General features: G+C 36.5%; 5 protein-coding genes and 1 long non-coding RNA gene across 7 annotated transcripts in view; 4 read left to right on the top strand and 2 right to left on the bottom strand.

Moving 5' to 3' along the window:
- Positions 1–1,304, bottom strand: part of Flo2 (flotillin-2) — a 75,241-nt gene extending 73,937 nt beyond the window's left edge. Inside the window, exons 1-2 of one of the 2 annotated variants that reach the window (XM_071711021.1) lie at positions 1,126–1,304; positions 729–794 (exon numbers count right to left, since the gene is read on the bottom strand). In XM_071711021.1, the coding sequence (XP_071567122.1) occupies positions 729–777 (49 nt within the window). In that variant the 5' untranslated portion in view covers positions 778–794; positions 1,126–1,304. The remainder of the gene's footprint in view (positions 1–728; positions 795–1,125) is intronic. The other variant, XM_071711022.1, reaches the window with a different exon arrangement.
- LOC139775206 (uncharacterized) lies at positions 388–955 on the top strand. Its single transcript, XR_011718765.1, has 2 exons — positions 388–438; positions 698–955. It is a non-coding gene; the product is annotated as an uncharacterized lncRNA (long non-coding RNA).
- A 2,370-nt stretch (positions 1,305–3,674) lies between the features above and the next one.
- Positions 3,675–6,573, top strand: Phax (phosphorylated adaptor for RNA export). Its single transcript, XM_071711025.1, has 4 exons — positions 3,675–4,157; positions 4,757–5,378; positions 5,827–6,102; positions 6,203–6,573. The coding sequence occupies exons 1-4, from the start codon at positions 4,020–4,022 to the stop codon at positions 6,466–6,468; spliced, it is 1,302 nt and encodes a 433-aa protein (XP_071567126.1). The 5' UTR covers positions 3,675–4,019; the 3' UTR covers positions 6,469–6,573.
- Positions 6,574–8,513: 1,940 nt separating this feature from the next.
- On the top strand, positions 8,514–12,237 carry Pgi (glucose-6-phosphate isomerase). The gene is made up of 11 exons (XM_071711073.1): positions 8,514–8,744; positions 9,010–9,103; positions 9,192–9,383; positions 9,447–9,527; positions 9,609–9,824; positions 9,932–10,171; positions 10,334–10,514; positions 10,579–10,697; positions 10,777–10,999; positions 11,322–11,388; positions 11,501–12,237. Exons 1-11 carry the CDS (start codon positions 8,614–8,616, stop codon positions 11,622–11,624), a joined length of 1,668 nt encoding a protein of 555 aa, XP_071567174.1. The 5' UTR covers positions 8,514–8,613; the 3' UTR covers positions 11,625–12,237.
- Positions 12,238–12,562: 325 nt separating this feature from the next.
- Positions 12,563–16,101, top strand: Dolk (Dolichol kinase). The gene is made up of 7 exons (XM_071711074.1): positions 12,563–13,106; positions 13,412–13,665; positions 13,826–14,046; positions 14,115–14,303; positions 14,438–14,647; positions 14,755–15,082; positions 15,171–16,101. Exons 1-7 carry the CDS (start codon positions 13,027–13,029, stop codon positions 15,302–15,304), a joined length of 1,416 nt encoding a protein of 471 aa, XP_071567175.1. The 5' UTR covers positions 12,563–13,026; the 3' UTR covers positions 15,305–16,101.
- A 203-nt stretch (positions 16,102–16,304) lies between these two features.
- Positions 16,305–24,519, bottom strand: Syt4 (Synaptotagmin 4). Its single transcript, XM_071711075.1, has 7 exons — positions 24,367–24,519; positions 24,177–24,259; positions 22,913–23,227; positions 22,434–22,804; positions 22,162–22,320; positions 21,502–21,819; positions 16,305–20,863 (listed from the first exon to the last, which is right to left on the bottom strand). The coding sequence occupies exons 2-7, from the start codon at positions 24,226–24,228 to the stop codon at positions 20,744–20,746; spliced, it is 1,335 nt and encodes a 444-aa protein (XP_071567176.1). The 5' UTR covers positions 24,229–24,259; positions 24,367–24,519; the 3' UTR covers positions 16,305–20,743.
- Positions 24,520–24,775: the final 256 nt, after the last annotated feature.

Genomic DNA, 24,775 nt, shown 5'->3' with positions numbered 1-24,775 from the left:
AAACAGTGTGTAGTTGAATCAAGTACAGACATATAATGCACTGAAAGCAAATAGTACAACCAAGTGCGTTCCATCCACATGTCATTATTATTACATTAGTTGACATGTAGTATAAACTGTTAAGTGTACCCGCTTGTTTCGCAGTGGCAAATTAAGAGCTTATACAACTTTAAATCTATAATCAATATTTATGGAGCATTACAAAATTCAACAAAAAATTGACTACGACGAAGCATAATGTAACATGATAATCAACTAGCGTACACTCATACGAAGAGATAATAAATAAACTGGATAAGTTCTTGTTACTTCTCAAAAGTCGCATCCGGAACCTGACCTGACCTGACATTATTCTTTAAGATAGTCTTATCTTTAGTTGCTTTCCATTTACACTCAAGTGATCCGAGTCACTCAGTTATGTGTGTATTTTATACTCAGGTAAGATATGTCACCTGCTTATTTTGGTGACAAAGCTATCGCATAATAATACAGATTCATAGCCTCACTTTTAATGTGAGTCTATTAGATTCATAAAGCACATGGTCTCGATTGTGGATAAAAACTCAGTTGAATCTCACTTGCCAGCATGCAAAAAGAAGGTGCATTCAACTGAGTTATGACGTTACAAGTGAGAATTATCTGAGTTTTGATGTAAATGGAAAGCAACTTTTATTTAACAAAAATAATCGACTTTTAGAAAACGCTTAAGATACGAAATCTGTCCTTACCTGATACAACGAGAGCTTCGTTCGGGCCGCAGGTGTGAACGTTTCCCATCGTCAGAATTAACCTTTCTTCCAACCAAAATAATACTCCAACAATGAGGACGGTGAGGATGATGATGATGATGATGATGGATGATGATGATGACGATGACTATGATGATGATGATAACGATGATGATGACAATGACGATGACGATGATGACGACGGCGACGACGGCGACGGCGACGACGTCGACGACGTCGACGGCGACGACGGCGACGACGGCGACGACGACGACGGCGACGACGACGACGGCGACGGCGACGGCGACGACGGCGACGACGACGGCGACGACGACGACGGCGACGACGTCGGCAACGACAACAAAAACAAGATCGGTGAAAAAAAGACGACACTAACTAGGATATCGATAACACTGGATGCACGTGACGCGGTACACAGTAACGTAATTTAACAAGAGATTGTTTCAAAACACCCGGCGAATTATTAATAACATATAACGCGTTAATCGTCGCGTTAATCGAACAAGGTTACGATATCAGCGATTGCCACTGCCACTGCACGAAATCGTTCATGGTTTTCAAAAGTCCCTATCAAATGTAAGAAACACTCTAATGGTGGGTTTTCATGGGCAGTGAAATCACAGTATAAAGGTGCGATTTCACGATGACGCTCGACGCTGGATTCGAGCGTCAAAAAGCTAAACTGTGTTTAGCTTTGACACTCGACGCTCATTTCAGCCAATCCAGTGGTTAGGTTATATTTCGCGTCCCTCTGAATCTATCACGTGACCAGATTTGACGCTCGAATCCAGCGTCGAGCGTCATCGTGAAATCGCACCGTAAGGCGATTTTTGGCGATCGTTTGGTATGGCTTGGTATGTACATATAGGCCTAGTTTACACCGATCACTTGATACGCGTATTAAATAGTAAATAACTAGTAAATTAGTTTGATTATTGGCTAATCAGCTCAAATATACTATTTGATACGCGTATCAAGAGATCGGTGTAAACTAGGCCATACCAAAGTCGCTATCCGTGGCTGCTATTGGTTCTGGTGCAGTTTGGTACCCGTTGGTTGCTTATACCAGAGTCACGCCAAAAATCGCCTATAAGCACAGTATGGCTGTGTTCCTTTTTTACTGGCAGTGTACTGGCAGTGCTGAAAATCTATAGTATACGTGACGCAAACTATAGATTTTCAGTACTGGCAGTGAATATCGGAACCAGGGGTATATAGGGGTGCATGGTGCATTCGTTTACGCAGGGCTGCGTGCAGAAACATCACCCGAGCGCTGAAAATCTATAGTGCACGTAACATATGCTGTAGGATTTTTAGCACTTGGGTGATGTTTCTGCACGCAGCCCTGCGTAAACAAATGCACCCTAGGTATAAGTAAAGGCTGATTTATAGAGGCCGTAACCGTTGATTTAAGCCGTAATCTTTAAGAAATTGACCAATCACAGTCGATTATTCTTCTCACATTCGACTGTGATTGGTCAATTTCTTAAAGATTACGGCTTAAATCAACGGTTATGCTGCGTTCCCACTATACGCGTCGCGCGTCGCGTCACGACGCCGCGTTATGAGTTATCCAATCAAAACGTTTTATTTTATGGCAAGATCTCGCGTCAGAAATGACGTCATAAAATGAAACGTTTTGATTGGATAACTCATGACGCGGCGTCGTGACGCGACGCGCGACGCGTATAGTGGGAACGCAGCATTACGGCCTCTATAAATCAGCCTTAAGAACAGTAGAGCCGGTATTTATAGGCCGGTATTCAGTCGGTTCTTATATTTAAGACCATCTATGTACAATCTTAATGCTGGGTCTACAATGCGAGTCGTGGGTCGCGAGTCGCAAGAAATTGACCAATCACAGTCGAATTTGAGAATAATAATCGATTGTGATTGGTCAATTTCTTGCGACTCGCGACCCACGACTCGCATTGTAGACCCAGCATAAGATGTCATTAACCAATCACAACAGAGCTGTATTAGCATCTTAAGATATTACTTAAGACGGTCTTCAAGATATGATACAGTGTCTGAAGCCAGCAGCACACGGAGCTTGTTTTCCTGCTAGATTGCTTGCGATCTAGTAAATTACTAGAAATCCTGAGTAATGAGTGGTGCAATTATAGTAATTTACTAGATTGCAAGCAATCCAGCAGGAAAACATGCTCCGTGTGCCGCTGGCTTGACTTAGGGCGGTATTCATTGGGTGCGTTCCACTTATCGCTCGCAACGCTCGTGGAATTATTTCATCCTTGTTGTTCGTCAAATGTTAAACAAGGACGAAATGATGCTCGCGAGCGTTGTGAGCGAAAAGTGGAACGCACCCATAGTCGGATCTTATATCTAAGATTCAAGATCGTCTTAAAGGCCATCGCACGTAACAAAGTTTTAGTCATAATCGTAAGGCCGTAAGAAAATAGACCAATCACACTCGATTATTCTTCGAGCTCAAGGAGAATAATCGACTGTGATTGGTCTATTTTCTTACGGCCTTACGATTATGACTAAAATTTTGTTACGTGCAATGGCCTTAGGTCTGGTTAAAAGCAGTCTTAAGACTCCGTCCAGCCAATCAAATGACCGTATTAGCAACTTAAGACATTACTTAAGACGGTCTTGAAATAAGATCCGACTATGAATACCGCCCTTAAGGCCATTGCACGTAACAATGTTTTAGTTGTAATCGTAAGGCCGTAAGAAAATAGACCAATCACAGGCGATTATTCTTCTCGCGCTTGAAGAATAATCGAGTGTGATTGGTCTATTTTCTTACGGCCTTATGATTAAAACTAAATCTTTGTTACGTGCAATGGCCTTTACAGTAATTCAGCCGGGGGCGCCACCGAATCTTCTCGTCGCCAATAAGATCCGACTATGAATACCGGCCAATAGTCTTAGATAATTTCATGTGTAGCAGCCTTTAGTATGCATCTGCGCTGAATGGTGTGGAATGGTATAGCGGCTGAATTCGTTACATTTTACGCGTTTAGAAGTTTGGACTAGGCGTACAAATTTACTTACGCTGTCTATTGCGGTGATAAGAAACAAAAATTTTGCATTCTGTCATGGAAATCAAATAGAAGAAGTATATATACAATGCATTGATAAACAACATTCGAGGATTTCGAGGTTTCGTCGCGAGAGGCGAGAGGGTTTCTTCCTTTTTCAGATAGAAGAGTATATACAATGCATTGTTAAACATTCGAGGATTACGAGGCTTCTTTTTTTTAATAATAATTATAAGGCATTAGCTTTGGCGTGGGTGTGTATATGCGCGTGCTCGCGTGCGTGTGTTGCAAGACGTTGTTTCCATTTATAAAGAAAAGACAGAGAAATAAATATTTCCTACTTAAGAGAATGGAAGCGGAGCCATTAGAGCTAGAAGATGGTGAAATCGTGGATGATGAGGTTAGAGAGATGCTGACAAATTTTTATTTAATATAAGTCTAACCTATATGAATTTCGTGTGTGTGTGTGTGTGTGTGTGTGTGTGTGTGTGTGCAAACACACACACGCACACATATATATATATATTTATTTATCGAATAAACCAGTGTTATTTTCCAAACTATTGTTTTGAAAATAATCGTACTGTATCATTTCTTTAGATGTTTCTCTATTTTAATGTAATTATTTTTATCATGTAGTCTAGATGTACATTGCAATGTGGGATGTACCGTGATTATATGAAATAAGATAGAGGAAAGTAAAATGCAATGTGTTGATGAAATATTCTTAACTCTAATTTCTTCGAGTGTCTAGATAAACTTTTAACATTCATCGAAGCATACTAATTCGATATTAAGTTAGATGTTGAAAAAATAAAATAATGTATCGCTCTGTGTTGCAATGTGCATCACACATTGTTGATTAATACAAATCATGCATTGTCGCTTACATAATATATGCTTTAAATTGTTTCCTTATGTATTATTAGCATTGTTACACATGAAAAATTTTTTGGGATTAATGAGTGTATTTTTCATAATTGTTATTTTTTTGTATAGCCCAACGACGTTTTTGGAGCCTATAAAATTTTGCAAAGACCTCACGTGAAGCAAACACCTGTCACAGATATATGTACAAAAATGCGATATAGCGACGAATCTGACGATTCTGCAGATTCCGAAAGTGATTCGGACTCAGATTCTATACAGGCTAATGTTAAAAAACCTAAACTTAAATTGAAAAAGAATAAGCATTTATGGAAGGATTCAACAACCAAGAATGATAAGTACAAAGTATGGTGTACCCAAATGCAGGAAGAATCTTTGACCGAAGACTTAACGTCGTGTGGCGTTACAAAGAAGTTGTATCAAGAACGTAGTGTCGAAAGTTACAATTTTACTCTACGATACGCAGGGAACGGCAGGGAACTTTGTAATAATAATAGTTCTGACGAAGAAAAGGACATCGAACGTAGATTAACTAATAAAAGGACGAATTCAGATAGACGTGATGTAAAATTGAGATTAGGAAAAAGGAGAAACTCCTTTCAGGTGGATTCAGATAGTCAAAAAGGCTCGGTTAGAATAATACCAGATTTATCTACAACTGTGGATTCAACTGATGCTGATGTTGCTACTGACATAACCAATAAACTCGGTGAAAGAAAAGAGCTTCTCATAAGTAAGAAAATACATGTTTCAGAAAATATTTAAAACAGTACTTACTAAATATAAATAATTGAAAGTGACTTGATTTCAAATTGTGCCACAGAAGTTGCAATAGAGGCTGCATTCCGATATTCACTGTCAGCAACTTTCAGTACTGAAAATCTATAGTATACGTGACGTAAAATATAGATTTGCAGTACTGACAGTGAATATCGGAATGCAGCCAGAGATGACAAATCTAACCTTTATTGAAACCTAGAAGATTCTCGTTTAAATTTGATTATGCAGCGATTATGATATGATTAGTTAATTACAACAAATTGTAAAAAGGATATATATATATATTTATATATGTATCTTTTTGGCTTCTGTACATAGTAATAAATGCTAAATCCATTTACATTTAGATAAATATTAGACATTGCATTTACAATAAGTTTCATATGTTTTATATGTAACAGGACGAGTGGTGGATATAATTGGTAAGCAGAAAGCTATTGATTTTTTTCAAAAGACGAAAAAGATTGAAGAACATGGTGGAATGCTTATAATGAATGGATCTCGTAGAAGAACTGCCGGTGGAGTATACTTTTGGTTAGTGAAAAATGACAAACATATCCCTCAAGAAAAGATAAGGGAGATATTTTATTACGACCAAAAAGAGAGCAGTGAACAAAGAAAGAAAACCAGCGATTCAGGACGACAGAAGACGCAAGAATTAATGAGAAGCTTTGAAGGTAAATTATACTAATATTTATTTGAAATAAAATATTAAGGTTTCTATGCGTGTCGAAAAAATGTTGAAACAAAAATATATAATTTGTCTCGAAATTGCAGATGGATCCGAAAAAGATTTACCAGCTTTATTAACCAGAGCGGAACTCTCGACGAGACAAATTGCAGAGGAAGCAAGATTGCGACGTGGCGAAGGCATGGACAGAATGCCAGTAGATTCCGATCGCACGGTATCAAACCCACCACCAAGTCCTGTAACGGATGATCCAGATCATTCCGAGCATCCACTGGTACAGAGACAGGTTCAAGATTATACCGACGATTTCCTCGACATTGGAGTGGACATAGATAGCATGGAAGTGCTCTAAAATTACATGCTTGATCTTACATTTGCACATACTCCAACAGTGACTTGTATAAATAAATGCTTGTAATCAGTCGCACGAGAAATACATATATGTGTATAATTTGTATAGGTTGTATATTTATGCATATTAAAGACGACAAATAGACTGAAAATAGCGATTAAAAAACATAGTTGATTTCCGTCAAGTAACATTATACATGTTAAATTAACTCATTTTCTACCTAAACATTAACCGAGGCATTGTGTATCTAAATGATTTCCTCTTATTCAATTTTGCGTGCGCGCGCGTTAGGAGAGAGAGAGGAGAGGGAGGAAGAGAAAACGAGTACACTATATACTGTGTCGCGAAAAAAAACCATTCTACTACAAGAAGTGAAATGAATTTTGACACGAGAAATTGAGTTTTGTATGTACAATATTTAGATTATTAAACGCGATGCTAATAAATATGAATTAATGCAAATAATTTTATGCATAATTAAGAAAGGACCCCGCACAAAACCAATGGAAAAGTGGCCCCAGTCAAATTGCCCAGTCAAGTTTTAGTACGATGAAGTTCAAACTGTTCTGATCAAAAAAAGTCTCAATAACTGAAAATTCAGAAAATGCCCAGTTTCTGAACTTGCAGCCATTGAGACTTTTGATCAGGACAGTCTGAACTCCATCATACTAAAACTTCAGCCAATTTGACTGGAGCCATTTTTCTATTAATTTTGTGCGGGGTCCTTTTAAAAAATGATTTGTCTTTTTTTTTATAGCGAATTCGGGCGCTTGCACTAGTGCACACTGAGTGCGCACTAAGGCTTGTTCTTAATCAATTGTTATATTTAGAGATCATCCCAAATACTTTTTAGTCTGTAGAATGATTTGTACAGCATCCATATAGATATTACAGATTGTTTTATTGGCTAAAAAGTTTTTAAATGTGTATTTCAATGACTTTAAATATAAGAATAGATTATGTAAACAAGCCTTAAAGCGCTCAGTGTACACTAGTGCAAGCGCCCGAATTCGCTATTAGTCGCATTTATAGTTTCGTTCTTATGACAACTGAAAATAGCATAGTATGTACGCAACTAAAAAAAATTGATAAAATACATTACATACATATGTAGATGTTTACATATACACAGCGTGTGCTTTTCATTTAGCGACTTAAGGCCATCGCACACAAAATTGCATAGCTTAGCATAAGCGTAACATAAGACCGCTAAACCAATGAGCATCCAGCATAAAGTCGCCATATTGATTTACATAAGGTGCTCATTGGTCCAGCGGTCTTATGCTATGCTTATGCAGCCTATGCAATTTTGTGTGCGATGGCCTTTAAAACGATCAAGAGCACACACTTCTGCACAACGCATAATGCGTAAGCATAAGAAAATTGATTGGTCCATACACATGTGCATAAGGAAATGGACCAATCAGTTTTCTTATGCTTACGTATTATGCGTTATGCAAAAGCCTGTGTTCCCCGCTTAAAGGTGAAATTTCATGGGCAGTGATGAAAAGCATCACTGCCCATGAAATTTCACCTTAAGTCGACACAAGCGTCATTCTGTCTCTTTTCAACATCTAGTGAGCAACAAAGATAGAATGACGCTTGTGTCGACTTGTGTCGTTAACTGGAAAGCACCTAGTGTAAAGCGGGAAACACAGACTTTTGCATAACGCATAATGAATAAGCATAAGAATATTGATTGGTCTATTTCCTTATGCACATGTATATGGACCAATCAATTTTCTTATGCTTACGCATTATGCGTTGTGCAGAAGTGTGTGCTCTCCGCTTAAAGCGGGGAGCATAGACAATAGCATAAAGGAGAGTTTACACACGCAATGATTAGGCCCGGTCTACAATGAGTGTTGTAAGTCGTAAGTCGTAAGAATTGGCCTATCACAGTTAATTATTCTTCGACCGCAAGGAGAATAATGGACTGTGATTGGTCAATTCTTACGACTGACGACTTGCAACACCCATTGTAGACCGGGCCTAATAACTGCCGACTGCCGACCGCGACACCTAACGACATGAAATTTTAACCACAATGACAGATCGTCTTTGCGAAAGATACGGTCACTGGTAACAGTGGTTAACAGATTTTTCTGTTGAGAATTATTACGCGCGGGTTTCTTAAACTGGAAAATGAAATCCAAGACGGATTTGTTGACTGAACCTGCATGGAAACAGCTGCAACAATACTTTGACAGCAATGGCTCGAAGATCAACATATATAATATGTTTCAGGAGGATTCTAAACGTTTCGAAAAATTTAGGTAAGTCTCTACTTTAAGTGACCTTGGGACGACCTTTTGAAGGTTACTTATTCGACGATTGAGAAAAACTATTTTAAAATATTTGACGAATGTTTTTCTATTATACATAGAATTTTATAATGGTAATTGATAAACATTTAATAAATAAAAAATAATGCATGCTCCTAGGTAATTATTTTGTGTCATTATAATATCGCAAATGGTTCTACATTTTTGCATTGGTTCTGCAAAGTATATAAAAAATTATACTTGTTGTGTAAAACAGCTTGGAGCTCTCTACCCCACAAGATGGACCGATTTTATTGGATTATTCCAAGAATAAGATTAATGAACAAGTACTTGGATTATTATTTAACCTGGTATATAGAATTCATTTATGTAAAAATATTTTCATATATTTTTAAACATTTCAATCTCATTATACTATCTCATTATATAATTTTGTAGGCTCGTGCACGGGAAATTGAAGCTGCGAGAAATGCCATGTTTAGTGGTGAAAAGATCAATTTCACCGAGAATAGAGCAGTTTTGCATATTGCCTTGCGTAATAGAAGCAATACACCAATATTAGTGGATGAAAAGGACGTGATGCCTGATGTTAATGCAGTGTTGGAACATATGAAAAGTTTTACAAATGAGGTAAGAGATAACTTTATCGTTCGTTTTCTCTATATGTATGTCTTGAAATATGTCTGTTTACAGATATTGACAAAACAATGGAAAGGATTCACTGGTAAACCTATTGAAGATGTTGTTAATATTGGAATTGGTGGCTCTGATCTTGTAATTCAGACAAAAGTTTTTTTTCTCCCTGTAACGGTTAGATATTAATTTAAGATCTAATACTTATTTATATTCCAATAGGGTCCACTTATGGTGACCGAAGCTTTAAAAGCATACAGCATTGGACCTAGAGTTCACTTTGTTAGTAATATAGACGGCACTCATATAGCTGAAACTCTTAAGAAGTTAAATCCCGAAACAACTTTGTTCATAATAGCTTCCAAGACATTTACAACACAGGAAACTATAACGAATGCAACTACCGCCAAGCTGTGGCTTTTGAAAACGTTAAAAGATGTAAGCGCACGAGTTCTAGCGTACTGATTATGTTAAAAAAATTATATATCATGTTCTATTTGATATGTATCATTTCTTTTCTAATACAATGATACAAAATTCTTCAGGAAGCTGCAGTAGCCCGCCATTTTGTAGCATTATCTACTAATGAGCAAAAGGTTAAAGAATTTGGCATTGACGTTAAAAACATGTTTGGTTTCTGGGATTGGGTTGGTGGGCGTTACTCATTGTGGTCAGCTATTGGCTTATCAATTTGCTTGTCAATTGGTTTTGATAATTTTGAAAAGCTTTTAAGTGGAGCTCACTTTATGGATCAACACTTTTGCACAGCACCTTTAGAGCAAAATGTAAGTATATTGAATATAAAAAATTATAGGAATTAGCCGAAAGACATATCAATGGATACATATCTAAAACTTTATTTCGATCTTTAATTAGACATTTCTTTACGCTAGATTTAAATTACTCGAGTCATGAACTAAATTAATGATCTATCTTAATCTTTTTAGGCTCCTGTCATATTGGCTTTACTTGGCATATGGTATCATAACTTTTATAAGGCTGAAACACATGCATTATTACCATATGATCAATATCTACACAGATTTGCAGCTTACTTTCAGCAAGGCGATATGGAAAGTAATGGAAAATACATTACTCATTCTGGGAGAAGTGTAAATTATTCCACTGGTATGTTCTACAATATACAGAATATATAGATTCTTGATTAATAAAAATCTATTATTTTTGTAAGGGCCGATTGTGTGGGGAGAACCAGGCACTAATGGACAACATGCATTCTATCAGTTGTTGCATCAAGGTACAAGACTTGTACCAGCAGATTTTATAATTCCTGTTCAATCTCAAAATCAGGTAAATAATATTTTCGATATAAGCTATATTACCGTATCCAGTAGACTTGTCTGCTATTATACAGTTTTATTTATTGCAGATTGTTCCACATCACACGATTTTACTTGCTAACTTCTTTGCGCAAACTGAAGCTTTAATGAAAGGCAAGAATGAAAAAGAAGCTCGAGCAGAGTTGCAAAAATCAGGGTTGAGCGCTGAACAAGTGGACTTATTACTACCACATAAGTTGTTTGAAGGAAACAGACCTACAAACAGCATTGTAGTAAAGAAATTAACACCTTTTATTCTTGGTGCTTTGATTGGTAAATATCTCTTATACATGATGATATATTGTGTGTAAAGTATATGGCAAATCATGGTGATATAAATATTCTTTGTAAAAAAATAAGTGTCAACTTATAAGCAAATCGATACATAATACTGTTTTCATATCTGAAACTTTTCTTGAAAGTTATGCAACAAATCGAAAACATTTTATTCCACTTACTTATTTTTTCATGAATCATTTCTTTGCTGATTGCATCATATAATTAATTGGACATTAATCTATATATTATACTTAAAATATGACTATATATTTTTATGTGATAATTGTTGTGAATTTTTACAACTCTATTTTTTCAGCCATGTATGAACATAAAATCTTTGTACAAGGCATTATTTGGGATATCAATTCATATGATCAATGGGGGTAAGAAAAAAAAATTATATTTCTGCATGAAACATAAAGTTTCTATATAGAAAATTCTTTAGTACAATTCTATCTAAAAAAAAGAAAAAAATAATAACGTTTTCATATATAGCGTGGAGTTGGGAAAACAGCTAGCTAAAGCCATTGAACCAGAACTGGCTAGCGCAGAAAATGTTACAACGCATGATTCGTCGACTAATGGCTTGATAGCGTTTGCTAAACGTCACAGAGCCTGAATATACTTATTTAGCTATATTCTTTGTTACAAGATATTTAAAATAGGTACAACGTAAATAGCTCTATATTTCAAGTTACATTATTATATCCGAGTATATACGTGAATTATATAAACTTGTGTACTTGTCGTAGTTGATGAAAAAAGATTGCAAGAGCCACAAACATATAAGTAACTTTTAAAATATCTTTAAGACTTTTAATTCTTCACATTATGATCGTATTGGGTTATGATGTCCATATGATAAAGTGTGTATCAAAAAATGTATTTAAAATCTATAGTTTATTCTACATATGTTGTAGATTTTTAATACTGTCAATACATTATAGAACACACTTAAGTTGTGGCATACAGAATTTTATTCGTTTTAATATACAACGAAAAGATAATATAATTCAATGTTACAATATTACTGCAATCAGAAAATCAGAAAAGTTATAATTATAAAAATAATGTCTTTTAATTTATTTGAATGTAATTTGGGATATTTTATATATCGAATAGGAAGATATAAATGTTAGTTATAATATATAAGCATATAAATATAAAAATTAAATGAGTAAAATGTTGTAAGAGCAGTGTAGCAATACATTTACATTATCCTCAACAAAACATTCAATGGTTTTCTTGAATTTTCTATTTTTTGAGGTACGTGAGTGTTTTTTATCCTACATAGTACATATTCATTTAATAAACGATCCTATTTCGTTCGTATATATATATATATATATATATATATATGATATTTCATATACAATATATATGTATTCCCCCCCCCCAACGTTATCTTTTACATTTTTATTTTTATGAGTAATATTCTTGCATTCTAAATTAAAAATTAAATTTTACTTGACTCACTTAATTTATGCAAATTAATTTAACCTAAACCTGAATCTAACCTAACTTTTGGTTAATTCTGTGCTATATGCCGAATTACAAATAACATTAAATAAACTGCGTGATCTTAAATTTGTATGTTTTAATATCTTTAGATTGCTCTATTTCTCTAATAATAACTTGCAATTGGGCAGCGATACCGATATTTGTCGATTCTTGCTGTCATCTGCAGTTTTTAAAATAAGTACGTCCATGAATCATTCTCGTATCATCATGCCGCCAAAATTATCGAGATTTTCCCATTCGACAAACTGTTTTTTCCAATTTTAAACGGACACGTGTGTAGATGAGCGCCGAGCGGCACTGTTAATCGCGACGCGACCTTTTTCGCGTTCCAAGTTCAACGTTCGACGTTCGAGGTGAATTGGTCAAGTGAAAGCCAAGCCGTAAATAAGGGACCGAAACCTGAATCCTGAAACCGAAAGCGCACAACATAAAAGTGCGTTGATGGTGGGTGGCGTCACGCTAGTGCTATGAGAAGCGATCTCTTCTAGCCGAGAGAAAGAATGGAGTTGTTGGTCGCGCAGTATACTCAGCTCGAGGAAAATGTATTGCGAAATGTCAAACGCAACGGCATACAGCACCGGTACGTCACCGACACACTCGTTCTTCAACCCAAGAGCGAGTTAACCTTGCCACGAGATTTTCATCGCGGTTATATTACGTTTTATTGTAAAATTACAGCGAGCGTCATTGAAATTATGTTTGTCTCGTTGGCATAGCTTCAGCAACAATTACATTGCCTTATAATTTTATAAACTGACAATGACAATAAGCCAATAAGACATTTGTAACAAGATAGTACACTTGCTTGATAAGTGTTGATCAGAATTTGGTCAAAGTTGCTCTAAGCAAGGCTGGATTTAAATATTATGGATTTATCATTTGTAGGCCAAACGCGAGCAGTGGATTATGGCTAGGTGTTTTAGTCGGGCTGAGTGCCGCAGTTACAATATTGAGAGAAGAGAGCAGTTACTCCGAAATATGCCTCTTTGTAGGAACCACAGGCTTCGGTCTTGTTCTCTGTTCCCTATGCCTTTATGCACGGCTTTCAATGAAACAGACTGTAGCGAAAGATTTTCATGCCGTATACTTTGTACCAGCGATTATAACATCTGTGCTGTTTCTACTTGCTGCTAACAAAGGTATATCAATCCGCAAATTATTTTTTCATTAGATAGAGAAAACCTGTTGAATACATATAAATGATAGATGCATGTTGATACGTAGAGCTGAATAGTGATATATATGGCATAGTAATACTCTAGTTCTTATTATATTTTTATATTAATTAAATAAGAACAGGACTATTGACAAGTGTCACATGGGGCTTGACCGTCGGAAGTTTGGGCACATGGGGCGTTCTGCAACTAATGTCAGTTTTTCCATCTTGCTTTACAATTGGAGAGGCAACGGTGGTTACGCATAGTTTTATCCTGTTTTTGATGTCGGCTGTTACCAATTTACCTTTGCGATATCATTTACCTCCAATTCATGACAGTGACATAAGCACAGTTTTGTTGCAGGTAATAAAATGCAAAAATTAATTGTTACGATGTCGCTTACCTTTTCCTTGATACATCATATGTTACAGGTTGCGATATTGTATGTAGTCGCGATATGCTTCCTATGTGGATACTTTCCTATCCTCCGCAGCACAAAATACTTTTATTTAACGATAATCAGTCTTTTGTGTTTCGCAACTCTTCCGTTACTTTACGTTATTCTTGATCAAAATCCAATAGTATGGATAGTTTCTTTTGCTCTTGGCAATCGTGAAAGGGTAAGTAACGATATAATGGTTCGTTGTAATTTACGCTACTTTTAAACTGGATGAATCATAGATAGGAGATAGGATATAGATTACAAATAAGTATTTTTTAATTATCGGTCGTATTTTATTCTTGTATGTTGCAGATTGCAATATTCATGTATTGGGGAATATGTCTTCTGCTAAGTATTCTTATCCTAATCTATCAGATATCATCAAAATCCCAAGCTACAAGTTCAACTAGAAAAAATTTTCATGTGTTAGCCACATTTGTATATATTCCTGGCATGATATACGATCCTTTGCTATTGTATCTTGCCAGTGGTGTGATGTTGATACTATTTGTTGCTCTTGAGGTACTTACAATTATTACTTTCTATTGTTATACAAGTCTGTTAATGGTCTAATGTAACTTTTATTTATTTTCTATGTGCTTGATATAATAATCGTTAATTATTTTCAGGTAATCAGACTTTTAAAAGTCCCGCCTTTAGGAGAGATTTTACAGCAAGGATTTATTGCATTTGCCGACGAAAAGGATTGTTTGCTTTCATTAACACCTATATATCTGTTGTGTGGTTTATCGTTACCTCTTTGGATGCCAACTAATAATTTGACACTAGTGGTATTACTCAGTGGCGTGCTAACGGTAGGGATCGGTGACACTGCTGCAAGCTTTGTCGGTAACAGATGGGGTTTACACAAGTGGCTCGACACGGAAAAAACTATCGAAGGCACCGTCGCATGCATATTTTGCCAAGTTTGCGTAATACTCACGCTAACATGCTGTGGTAGATTTCGATTCTTATATCTTCCTTTCCAACGCCTTTTTTTTTATGAAATTGTTTTGCTTATTTTAGATTATTTATATTTTGCCAGGTTTTATGGATAATTACCAACTACTGCTGAGAAGCCTCTTGGCGGCTGCATCAATATCGTTGATCGAGGCACGCACAAATCAAGTGGACAATCTGGCTCTGCCATTATTAATGTATGTATGTTTGATGGTGTAAGCACATATATCCATATATATGGTTTTTTTTCCATTCGATAATAATCCGATAACAAATTAATGTTTAAGAAAATTAATAGTAACCATAAATATAATCATTTTGTTATAGAATTATTCTTCTGACTTTTAATTGTTTTTTATAATAGCAATAAGAATCTGTAACTTACGTAGAATATATGTAACATTTTTTATGCTGTTTCATATAGTAAAAATCATATTTGGATTGATATATTCAACCATCGTGTTGTTTAATAATAATTGCCATGTAAATGCGTAGGCAATTAGCCATAATTGAGGATTACAAATTGCAAAGCTAAAGCTTACTGGCGAGCGATTATTCTAATTTACTTATTTGCAAAATAATCTGTGTAATTAGCGCATTTGTTAGAAAGACGAACAAATAAGGATGCAGTCCTTGTAAATGCAATTATCTTTATATATGCTGTCGCATTAAGTGGTGATGTACAAATATTTATATTTATAACGGTGTAACACGTTATATATTTTTCTGTATATATCAATATATATGTGTAACATATATAACTTATATATTTATCCAAAGAATTAAGTCGTACGATATGTAAAAAAAATCGTATTGATAGATATGATCAATGTAAATGCGGAGATCGGTGAAGGTAGATGTTACGCATTTGAGCTTTACTAACTTTATTTACTTAAAATCTGCGAAACCGATTATGTGCCTGACGTATTTCGCTCATTCCTGATAAAGCATTTTTGTATGTGAGCCACGTGATCTTTCTGATACTAATATGAATAAAGAGTTATTTTTCTATTTTACGATAATTGTTCTTTATGTATATACCGTCTATATATATATAATTTTAGGAGAAATTTATTAATGCGCTATGATAGAAAGTCTGACTTAAGCGAACTTTATATCGAAATTTCTTTATCATTATTCCACCACTGTTATAACTTTGAAATCACTTATTCTTTTTTTTTTAAGCAGGATAATTATGACGATTTGGAATAATCATTAATTGAGATGCTTACTTTAATGTTTTATTGACCACACAGCCTTAAAATCTCAGTTGAGAAGCAGAATGATTACTCGTGAAACCTTATTTGAGGTACAAAATATTAATTAAAGCAATGTTATGTGCTTGTTTAAAAATAGCCTTTTTCAAAATCGAAATAATGACATGTCCATGCAACATGCCAATAATACACTAGAAATGAATCGAGCTAACATGTTAATTAATATAGAAAAAGAAAAATTCCTCATAACATTGATTAAATTTTGAAAAACTTGATTATTTTCGCGCATAATGCTGCTTTAATCAATATTTTAAATTTCAAATGAAATTTTAAATGAATAATCGTTTCACTTCTTAGCTAAGCACAATTTCAATTAATTTCCAATCAAAATATTGATTAGAAGTGAATTGAACCGCCCGCGTCTTAAAATATAAAACTCCATTCTGAATATCCCATCTGATACGATCTTGAAATGAGATTCGAATAATAACTATAAATACGCCTTTTCATCCGTGATCTATTAGTCTGGACTATCGATATCGAGATAGTCTGATGTATCGGTATTCTCTCGTCCTCACAGAATGACTTCGCACGAAAAATCATTCGTATTCGATCGCCTTCACGGTCCAAGAAAATGATAAACGGATATACATATATTATGTACCGCTACGTACTACTTATTATATTTGTTTCTTATGTGTGTGTATATATATATATATATATATATATATATATATATATATATATATATATATGTACGTTGTATTTATAATTGTATAGCAATTAAATAAATCCTAAAATTCTCTGTCATGTAATACCATTTGTTTCTTATTGTTAGTGGAATCATGTGTAGGACAACGTTGTGTCGTGTTCGTTATGTTAAAATGTACATAAAACTTATTCGGTGTATCTCTTGAGTCTCATTATGTGATATATTGCGACTTTCTCGTCATTGTATACTTTCGATCGCGATATCTGGAAACGTTTCTGTCATAGACTCGCCTTCTTTCACTTCTTCTATCCCTCACAACGATAAAGGAAGTATGATGGAACATAGCTAGAGTGCAGTGTGTCCGAACTTCGAGGATAAAAATATGCTGTCTAATTATAGAAAGATTTTGTATACACACGCACGCACGCACACATGCAACACACACACACACACACACACACTCTCTCTCTCTCTCTCTCCGTTTTTATATTGTTTTGCAATTTACAATTCAATATCTGAAACGTACATATTTACATGGAAAATCTTGAAAATAGAAAACGCACAAATTTGTTTTCTGCAATATAACAAATTTTATTATTTTAAACGGAATTATCCCCAACTAAAACCAATTATCCTTTTGAGATAACATGACGTTAATAGGAACACATTATCGCAAATTAAAATTTCATTTTAAATTTGATATTTGTGTTTTAGAAATGTTCAAGAGAAAGTTTATCACTCTCTTACTTTAAGTTTTTGCATGCGTAAACATGAAGATTATCACGAAAGAAATAAATAAATTGCAGAGTTGAGACTGCCTATTCATATATAGGTGTCATGAGAAAAAAAGAATATATTGTGAGTTCCTTATATCTTATATTTATAAAAAGAAGCCAAAAATCAGAACTATACAATAACGATAATGTAATAATAATAAAACAATTACATTAATAATTACATACAACATATGTTATGTCTATATTTACATTCAATTAAACAAAATGTTCTTTAGATTGGGCAAATTTCGCACTGTGGAATGATGAATTGTAATAAGAAAATAAGCATTCATTAATTATGCATTGCTGATTATTGACTTTCACGTTCGCTAACGAATATCACGCTGTCTTGCGATTTACGAGCATCTATTTTTGGATTACAAATATAAAAAGATAGATTCAATCAATATTGGCTGTGTGCATGTTGCGCAAATACATATAATACTGACTCTATCTTTTTATGTTTATAAGTTGGACGTTAATCGTTATCCACAGGCTTAGCACTAGCAAAAGAATTAGCATAATACCTATATAGCATGCTGACGGTAGAATAAAAAATCATCTTTAATGTTACAATGTGCAATTGAATTGAGAGGAGCAGAAAGTGTGTATCCCAACCGTTCTACTTTTGATACGTACAAGAGGTCGTAAAACCGATAAGATTGATCCTTTAAAGCGCCACGTACCAACAACGAATATCAAAAACGTGGAGTCCGGTTCTAAACTTTAATTATACCAATTATGCCAATCTTATGACGAAATTACAACCAAACACTCGTATTTTTTTAATATCTTGATTCGTCAATTAACGACGCACGTATATATATAGAATAAAAATGCTATTGTACATGTCAAAACGATATTCTCATTTTTCATATGTGAAATAAGAACATTTGAAGAGAGGAGAAGTGTTAAGAATAAGAAATACATCGAATTGTACAGTCTCGCGTTTGCAACATCCCAATTAAAATAAAATTCGAATTGGACTGCGGTTTTGATGTCCGGTATTGTAATGTTGTTGCAGTAAAAAAAATCAATCTTATTGCTTTCGTAACAGATACATACAACATACATAAAATTTTCCCTTATCGATTACGCAAGAGTCAAATAAATTCACCAGTTCGCGTTTTCTCGTCAGTTACATATATACATTCGCGATGCGGACCGGGACTATTCGTAGTCCAGCTACTCTTAAAAGCAACAATAATAGTTCGTTTATCAGCGCTTAATCGCGAGAATAGAAAGGCGATCGCGAATAAAACGATTTAAGGTTGCTTTCGGTATATTCGCCGATACATTGCAATTTCGGATTTACTTGATTCTATAATTTTCTAAGTCTTGTTGCGATAGTACGCACAGTCACTCGTTTATCTTTGCTTCATTGAGACTAGAAAGACGAAAGACGCACGGAACTTGAAATATATTACTGTAGGTCTTACTGCGACAGTATATTACACACGATGTGAAAGGAAATCTATGATCAGCCGTATTTAGTGCTAGACAGATTCGATGAAGACACGAGCATTTCAAGCTTCGCCAAATCTCTTCGAAATAATGATGCATATCGCATGCTCGCTCGCAGTTCGCATTAACGAAACAGACTCGTCGGTTTATCGTAATTTCAATATTTTATTGCGAAATTTACAGTATAACTGTTATTAGATGCGGATGAGCGATGTTTGAAAGCCCACGATATTAACGATTCAAAGAAAAAAAAAGATTTTAATATAAAGTGAATATATTTCCTTCTCTCTCTCTCTTTCTCTCTCTCTCTCTCTCTCTCTCTCTCTCTCTCTCTCTCTCTCTCTCTCTCTCTCTCTCTTTCTCTGTCGCGACTTTTACACAGACATCTGTATGGATTAATAAAAGTTAAAGATTCAGAGATTTATCTTAATTTTTTTCTAGTTTTACAAACTTTTGTTATTACTCTCTCCGGAGAGTTATGTCGCTGCGTAAAAATGTACGCCTTTGATGTACGATACATGCGTCCTGCGATCGAGCGAATATGGCGAATCATATAAATAAAATAAAGCAAATTCTTTTTCTCTCTCTTACTTTCTATTTTTCTCCCTCCTTTTCTCTTCGCACCAACTAATGAATTCGGTTAGTAGTATGTAAAATTCATCAAAGTGCGTAAGCTACGTTCAGCAGAGATAACAGTCGTGGAATTGCTAAGCAGCAATCGAATGTGAAATAGCAAATTAGCTTCAAAAAAGAATTTTTGTTTGTTGAACTGTTTAGTGAGTCTGACTGATTGTGAGTCAATAATACTTTATACGTATGCTTTTATGTCACTTTGTGTGAGATTACTTCCAACGCATCAGTGTACCAGTGCATTCCGTCCAATTCACTCTAGGAGATAAGAATATTTGCTTCATTTTTATCTATATGCAGTATTTAGTGATTGGTAGGTCGCTTTGCACACACCGACACCCCTTTGACTCGTCATCAACTGGTCGGGATTCTTAAAGTCTATATACGTTTATATCTCGTAAAGCATCCTGTAAGCTGTCCCGTAATCGCGTGTCACCATGTTCCGCGACAATCTATATAATCACATCCATTAACAAATAATTTTCCATTTCCAGGACAAAAATTTCATTATACATAAATAAATTATAGGAAATTGATCTGATAGGCCCGGACAAAGCAACATGATTAAAATTGCGCTTATCTTAAGATTAAAAAGATATCACGAGTTCCCACCGCTTGTGTGAATCGTAAATAAGGAATTTACGAATGTTTATAAATTCAAGTCTTTTATGATGACAACGATCACGGGTGGAACCGTTCGTTTCAAGCCTAATACACATCGACTATTAGGTTTACAAAACAGATGCCCTACCTCGTAGGGCTTCAAGGATCGAATCGGTTTTACAATGGAGGAGGATATGGGAATCCGGAGAAATCGGAGATCGAGAACTCGGGCTGATACGTAGGGGCCAGAGACCGGTTACTCCCGCAGTTTATGCCAATCGGCGATTTGTCGTCGCGGTGAGCTGCATACCTCTTTCCAATGGTTTACAGCGGAACCTTGACATTTTGGTCCACCAAACTCTAGCCGGCCGATTACCTAAATTATTACATTGTGTTACGATTGATTCATTTATCACGATTGCTAATCGCTGATAAAAGTAGTTTATTTCGATAAACATTTCGTTTTAAGAAACACAACAAATTTAAATAAGTTTACATAAATTCTTTCAAAATTATTCAATTTATTTTTGCAATTCAGTAAATTTAAAGAAATGAGACGTATATATTTACTTTAGTTATATGTATGTACACATGTATGTGCATCTTGAGCATTCCAGCCAATTCTACGCGTGCATGCATAGACGCACATACACAGAGAATTAGCTAGAGTTTCCCAACATTATCGGATATTTTTCTAACTACAGATTTGTTAGCCAATCCCGAAATAGTTTTTCTTATAAAAAATATCGAGATATTATTTTCTAATTATTAACACTGTATCTTTAGTATTAAACTAACTTTAAAATATAATTTAAATTTAAAAGAATCTACTGCGAAAGGTATACATTTTCCAATTTTGGGACAGTCTATAAATATGACTTGATAGAGAAGTTGATTTGCGTAAAACGTACATTGATCCAAATTCCAAACAATAATGGAGTAAATAAAATATTGCGTTTTGGATAATTAAAGTATATATATGTATATATATATATATATATATATATAATTTACCTCGTTTTTCGTGACTCTATCCCAGTCCAGTAACATGAACTCAAGGCTGACATTGTTGAGTCCATCTGCACCGTTAGGTATGTCGAAGACGAAGGACTCATTAAATACCGGACTGAGCGTACGTTTCTTTACGTGCGTTTTCTTTTTAGCGATACGTTGTTGGTTGTACAGAAGATAGATTTTCACATACGGGTCAGCGAGCCCAGTCACATCCATCTTGGGTAGGTTTCGTGCTTTTAATACTACCACCGTCAGCCGGCTGGTAACAGGTTGCCAACAAAGAGAGACCAGCAATTCTCCTCTCCCTTGTGACTGTATCTAAAAAGAAATAAGAGAGCAGAAGAAATATTATTCATATTTCTAGATTTTTTCTATAATATTTATTTATAGATAATGTGTTTTATCTTTCTTGGATATCCTTTTCACTAAAAATTTTATAGTCGATTTTTCATCGACAAAAATATCAAATCTATTTAAATAATTAAAAACTAAAAATAACGAATATTTAATGGCAAAAATTACAATTATTTTATATTAAGAATTATTATATGAGAAGTTCTATTCTTAATAAAAAATGTAACAATGATATATTTTTATATACGTATTCTTTAGATAATTATAAATGAATTTTTATCTTCAGAACACATACAAGATATTTACCTTTAAGCTCCTGGGGTATATTTTTCGACAGAGAGATATTTCCTGATTGTCCGCGTCCTCTAAACCAGGCACTGATGATAATGCACATGTCAATTCTCCAATGATATCGTCACGCGAGTATCTGTCAAAACTCAGCACGATGAAGTGTAAGCTGATTTTCTGGAATCATAATTTTCAACTAGATCATTCTCCTCTTAAAGAAAGATTGTTTACAATAATTTTAATTGAGAATTTGGAGAAATAATTTGAATAATTAAATACAGGTCATTTACCTGAAGCTGACTCTGCGATATGCCAAAGAACGTGAAATCTTCATCGTACACTGGGTCCCTGGTATTTCTGAGGACTCTGGTTTTCACATGATGCTGTTTGTCAGGTAACAACTGCAGCTTCACATAAGGATCACTAGTGGCGTTCTGCTGACCTCTGGCTGGCAGCCCTTTGCATTTCACCACGGTGACCGCGAGCGCATTCTGCTCGCTTCGATACCGCAGTTTAAACACTAGCTGGCCCAGATTATCCTTGTCGTTTTCAGCTGTTTGGCTCTTGTCACGCTCGACCTTCTCGTTGTTCTCTAGCTCGGCCTTGTCGCGCTCGTTCTCTATATTCACAGCGACCTCGACCGGCGTCTGTACCGGCGTACCTGCAAAGTATATTAATACAATAATAAATGTAAATTGTAATCAGAGATAATTGTGTCTCATGAAGAGACGGCGCGGCGCGCGGGGTGACTTTTATTACGTTATATTACCTGCGCTTTGCGGTGTTCTGGGCTGAGACGCCGGGTTTGAGGACTGTGACCCCGTCGGGCTGGGAGTTTGTCCACCGGAACCAGGCGGGCTCTTAGCTGGCCCCGTCGGCGATGGGCTCTTCTTTAAATAGTGGCTCGTGCTGCCGGGACTTTTAACCGCCGTCGGCTTCCGATGTGGCGGTCTAAACGCCAGGGACTTGTCGGAGCTTAACTTGGTGTGCTCGCGACGCCGTCGGCAGAGCCACCAGGTCATCGCGACGGCGCATAACAGGAAAGCGGCACCGATGCATAGTGTCACCAACGTCGCCGTCGAGACTAAAATCGTACGCAGTGATTAGACCGATCGGATTGTCAAATTTAACGACGGATCATATACTGTCTGTTTTTTTTGTCTCCGAGTATTGTATTGAAACCAAATTCGCCGCGCGTGCGCGGAACAAGCGACTCTGGGATCACTGGGATCGTACGCATGTGTACCTTTCGATTTCGATTTTGTTGTAATTGCGCGTCTATTTTATATTATTGCGAGCAGCGCGGCATCGTGTAACGCGACACGGGGACAACGAGGGATAATACGATGTGTTTAGAGAGCAATTAGGACTTCTCTCTATACCTTACGTATCTTCTCGATGATGCGAAATGTAAACATGCGAAACGTAAAGTAAAATGATCAATTGTTGCAGAGTTAAGCCCCCCAAACATGTCGCGTGACAGCGCTTTCTTTATGCGCCTTTATTATTCCGATATGGATTCCTATGGATTTAATCGTGGTCCCGTGTCCCGTGGTCGGACTAGTTGGGGCCCGGGCTATATTGACGCGTAACGCCTCTAAATTTTTCAGCGCTCTTCACGGCGGAATTGTGCATCAAAGCCATATTCCAACGATGATCACGTCCGCGAAGAGATATAAGCGAGATGCAACACGTGAAATTGAATTTCACGCATTGGGAAACAGTTTCCCCAAGGGAACTGACGATCTAATGCAGTTGCGAGCGAGATGACATGGCAAGGGCTAACAGCTGTCGGCCCACTCTATTCCAGACACCATTGGGAGGATTTCGTCGTTATCGCGAACGCGGTGCGCGGTGGATGATGAATCGGTCGCGCTTGCAGTAATGATTCCGCGATGATGAAAGGCAGGTAGGAAGATATCGTATCGGCAACGCCACGAGCACGGCGACGGCGGCGGAGGCGGAGGCGGCAGCGGCGGACGGGTGGTTCCGGAAGGAGGTCAGGTGGGAACGTCGCCGTCGTCGGCACTCACCGGGCTCGACAGGTCGAATGAGAGGTCCACCTTCGGTCACTCCGCCGACCATCTTCGGGCACACGCTGCGCTACCCCTGAATGCTGAAAAGGATTATGCCTTTATCCGCGTCTTAAATCCGTTCGCCACGGCACACCGAACGATTATTTACGGGCGGCGTACGGCCCGACGTCCGTGGCACTCTACCTACCGTGCTACCGTCCGATCGTCGCGTCGGCGTGGATCAATAGCCCTCCTGAGGAACGGAGCTTGCGCGGAGAGAACCTGAGGACGATACGCCACCGGCACTACCGACAGCGTCACCGCCGTCACCGGAAAAGTGTGATAGCATAGGGTGGCCCCCGACTCCCCCGTCTCCCCAGTCCCCCCAGTCCCCATCTTCGTTCCGGGGGTGACTCGCGGATGACCCGTCCAGATCCGCGCGTCTGACGCACGACGTCAAATTCGATTGATCTAGATAAAAAAATTCCAAATTATTTGACTGTGACAGACTCCTGACCCTCCTGACATATCAAATCATTTTAAATATATGTATAATGATGTGTATGACGAGAATCTCGAATTATCATCAATATTATGCAAAACCTGCAGACAATTTT

Source organism: Temnothorax nylanderi, unplaced genomic scaffold (genome assembly GCF_030848795.1).
Source record: "Temnothorax nylanderi isolate EJ_2023f unplaced genomic scaffold, tnyl_v1.0 TNYL_tig0094_pilon, whole genome shotgun sequence".
Taxonomy (NCBI): Eukaryota; Metazoa; Arthropoda; class Insecta; order Hymenoptera; family Formicidae; genus Temnothorax; species Temnothorax nylanderi.
This window is presented reverse-complemented; position numbering and strand designations above follow the sequence as displayed.

Bases quoted from the DNA above. Each gene is read 5' to 3' on its own strand.
- Phax (XM_071711025.1), top strand. From the start codon at position 4,020: ATGCGCGTGCTCGCGTGCGTGTGTTGCAAGACGTTGTTTCCATTTATA. The intron at 4,158-4,756 runs GTTAGAGAGATG...TTTTTTGTATAG, and splicing joins GTGAAATCGTGGATGATGAG to CCCAACGACGTTTTTGGAGC. The intron at 6,103-6,202 runs GTAAATTATACT...TCGAAATTGCAG, and splicing joins ATTAATGAGAAGCTTTGAAG to ATGGATCCGAAAAAGATTTA.
- Pgi (XM_071711073.1), top strand. From the start codon at position 8,614: ATGAAATCCAAGACGGATTTGTTGACTGAACCTGCATGGAAACAGCTG. The intron at 10,172-10,333 runs GTAAGTATATTG...TAATCTTTTTAG, and splicing joins CAGCACCTTTAGAGCAAAAT to GCTCCTGTCATATTGGCTTT. The intron at 10,698-10,776 runs GTAAATAATATT...TATTTATTGCAG, and splicing joins CTGTTCAATCTCAAAATCAG to ATTGTTCCACATCACACGAT.
- Dolk (XM_071711074.1), top strand. From the start codon at position 13,027: ATGGAGTTGTTGGTCGCGCAGTATACTCAGCTCGAGGAAAATGTATTG. The intron at 14,047-14,114 runs GTAATAAAATGC...CATATGTTACAG, and splicing joins TAAGCACAGTTTTGTTGCAG to GTTGCGATATTGTATGTAGT. The intron at 14,648-14,754 runs GTACTTACAATT...AATTATTTTCAG, and splicing joins TACTATTTGTTGCTCTTGAG to GTAATCAGACTTTTAAAAGT.
- Syt4 (XM_071711075.1), bottom strand. From the start codon at position 24,228: ATGGTCGGCGGAGTGACCGAAGGTGGACCTCTCATTCGACCTGTCGAG. The intron at 22,805-22,912 runs GTAATATAACGT...TATACTTTGCAG, and splicing joins CAGAACACCGCAAAGCGCAG to GTACGCCGGTACAGACGCCG. The intron at 20,864-21,501 runs GTAAATTATATA...GTAATAATTTAG, and splicing joins ATAGAGTCACGAAAAACGAG to GTAATCGGCCGGCTAGAGTT.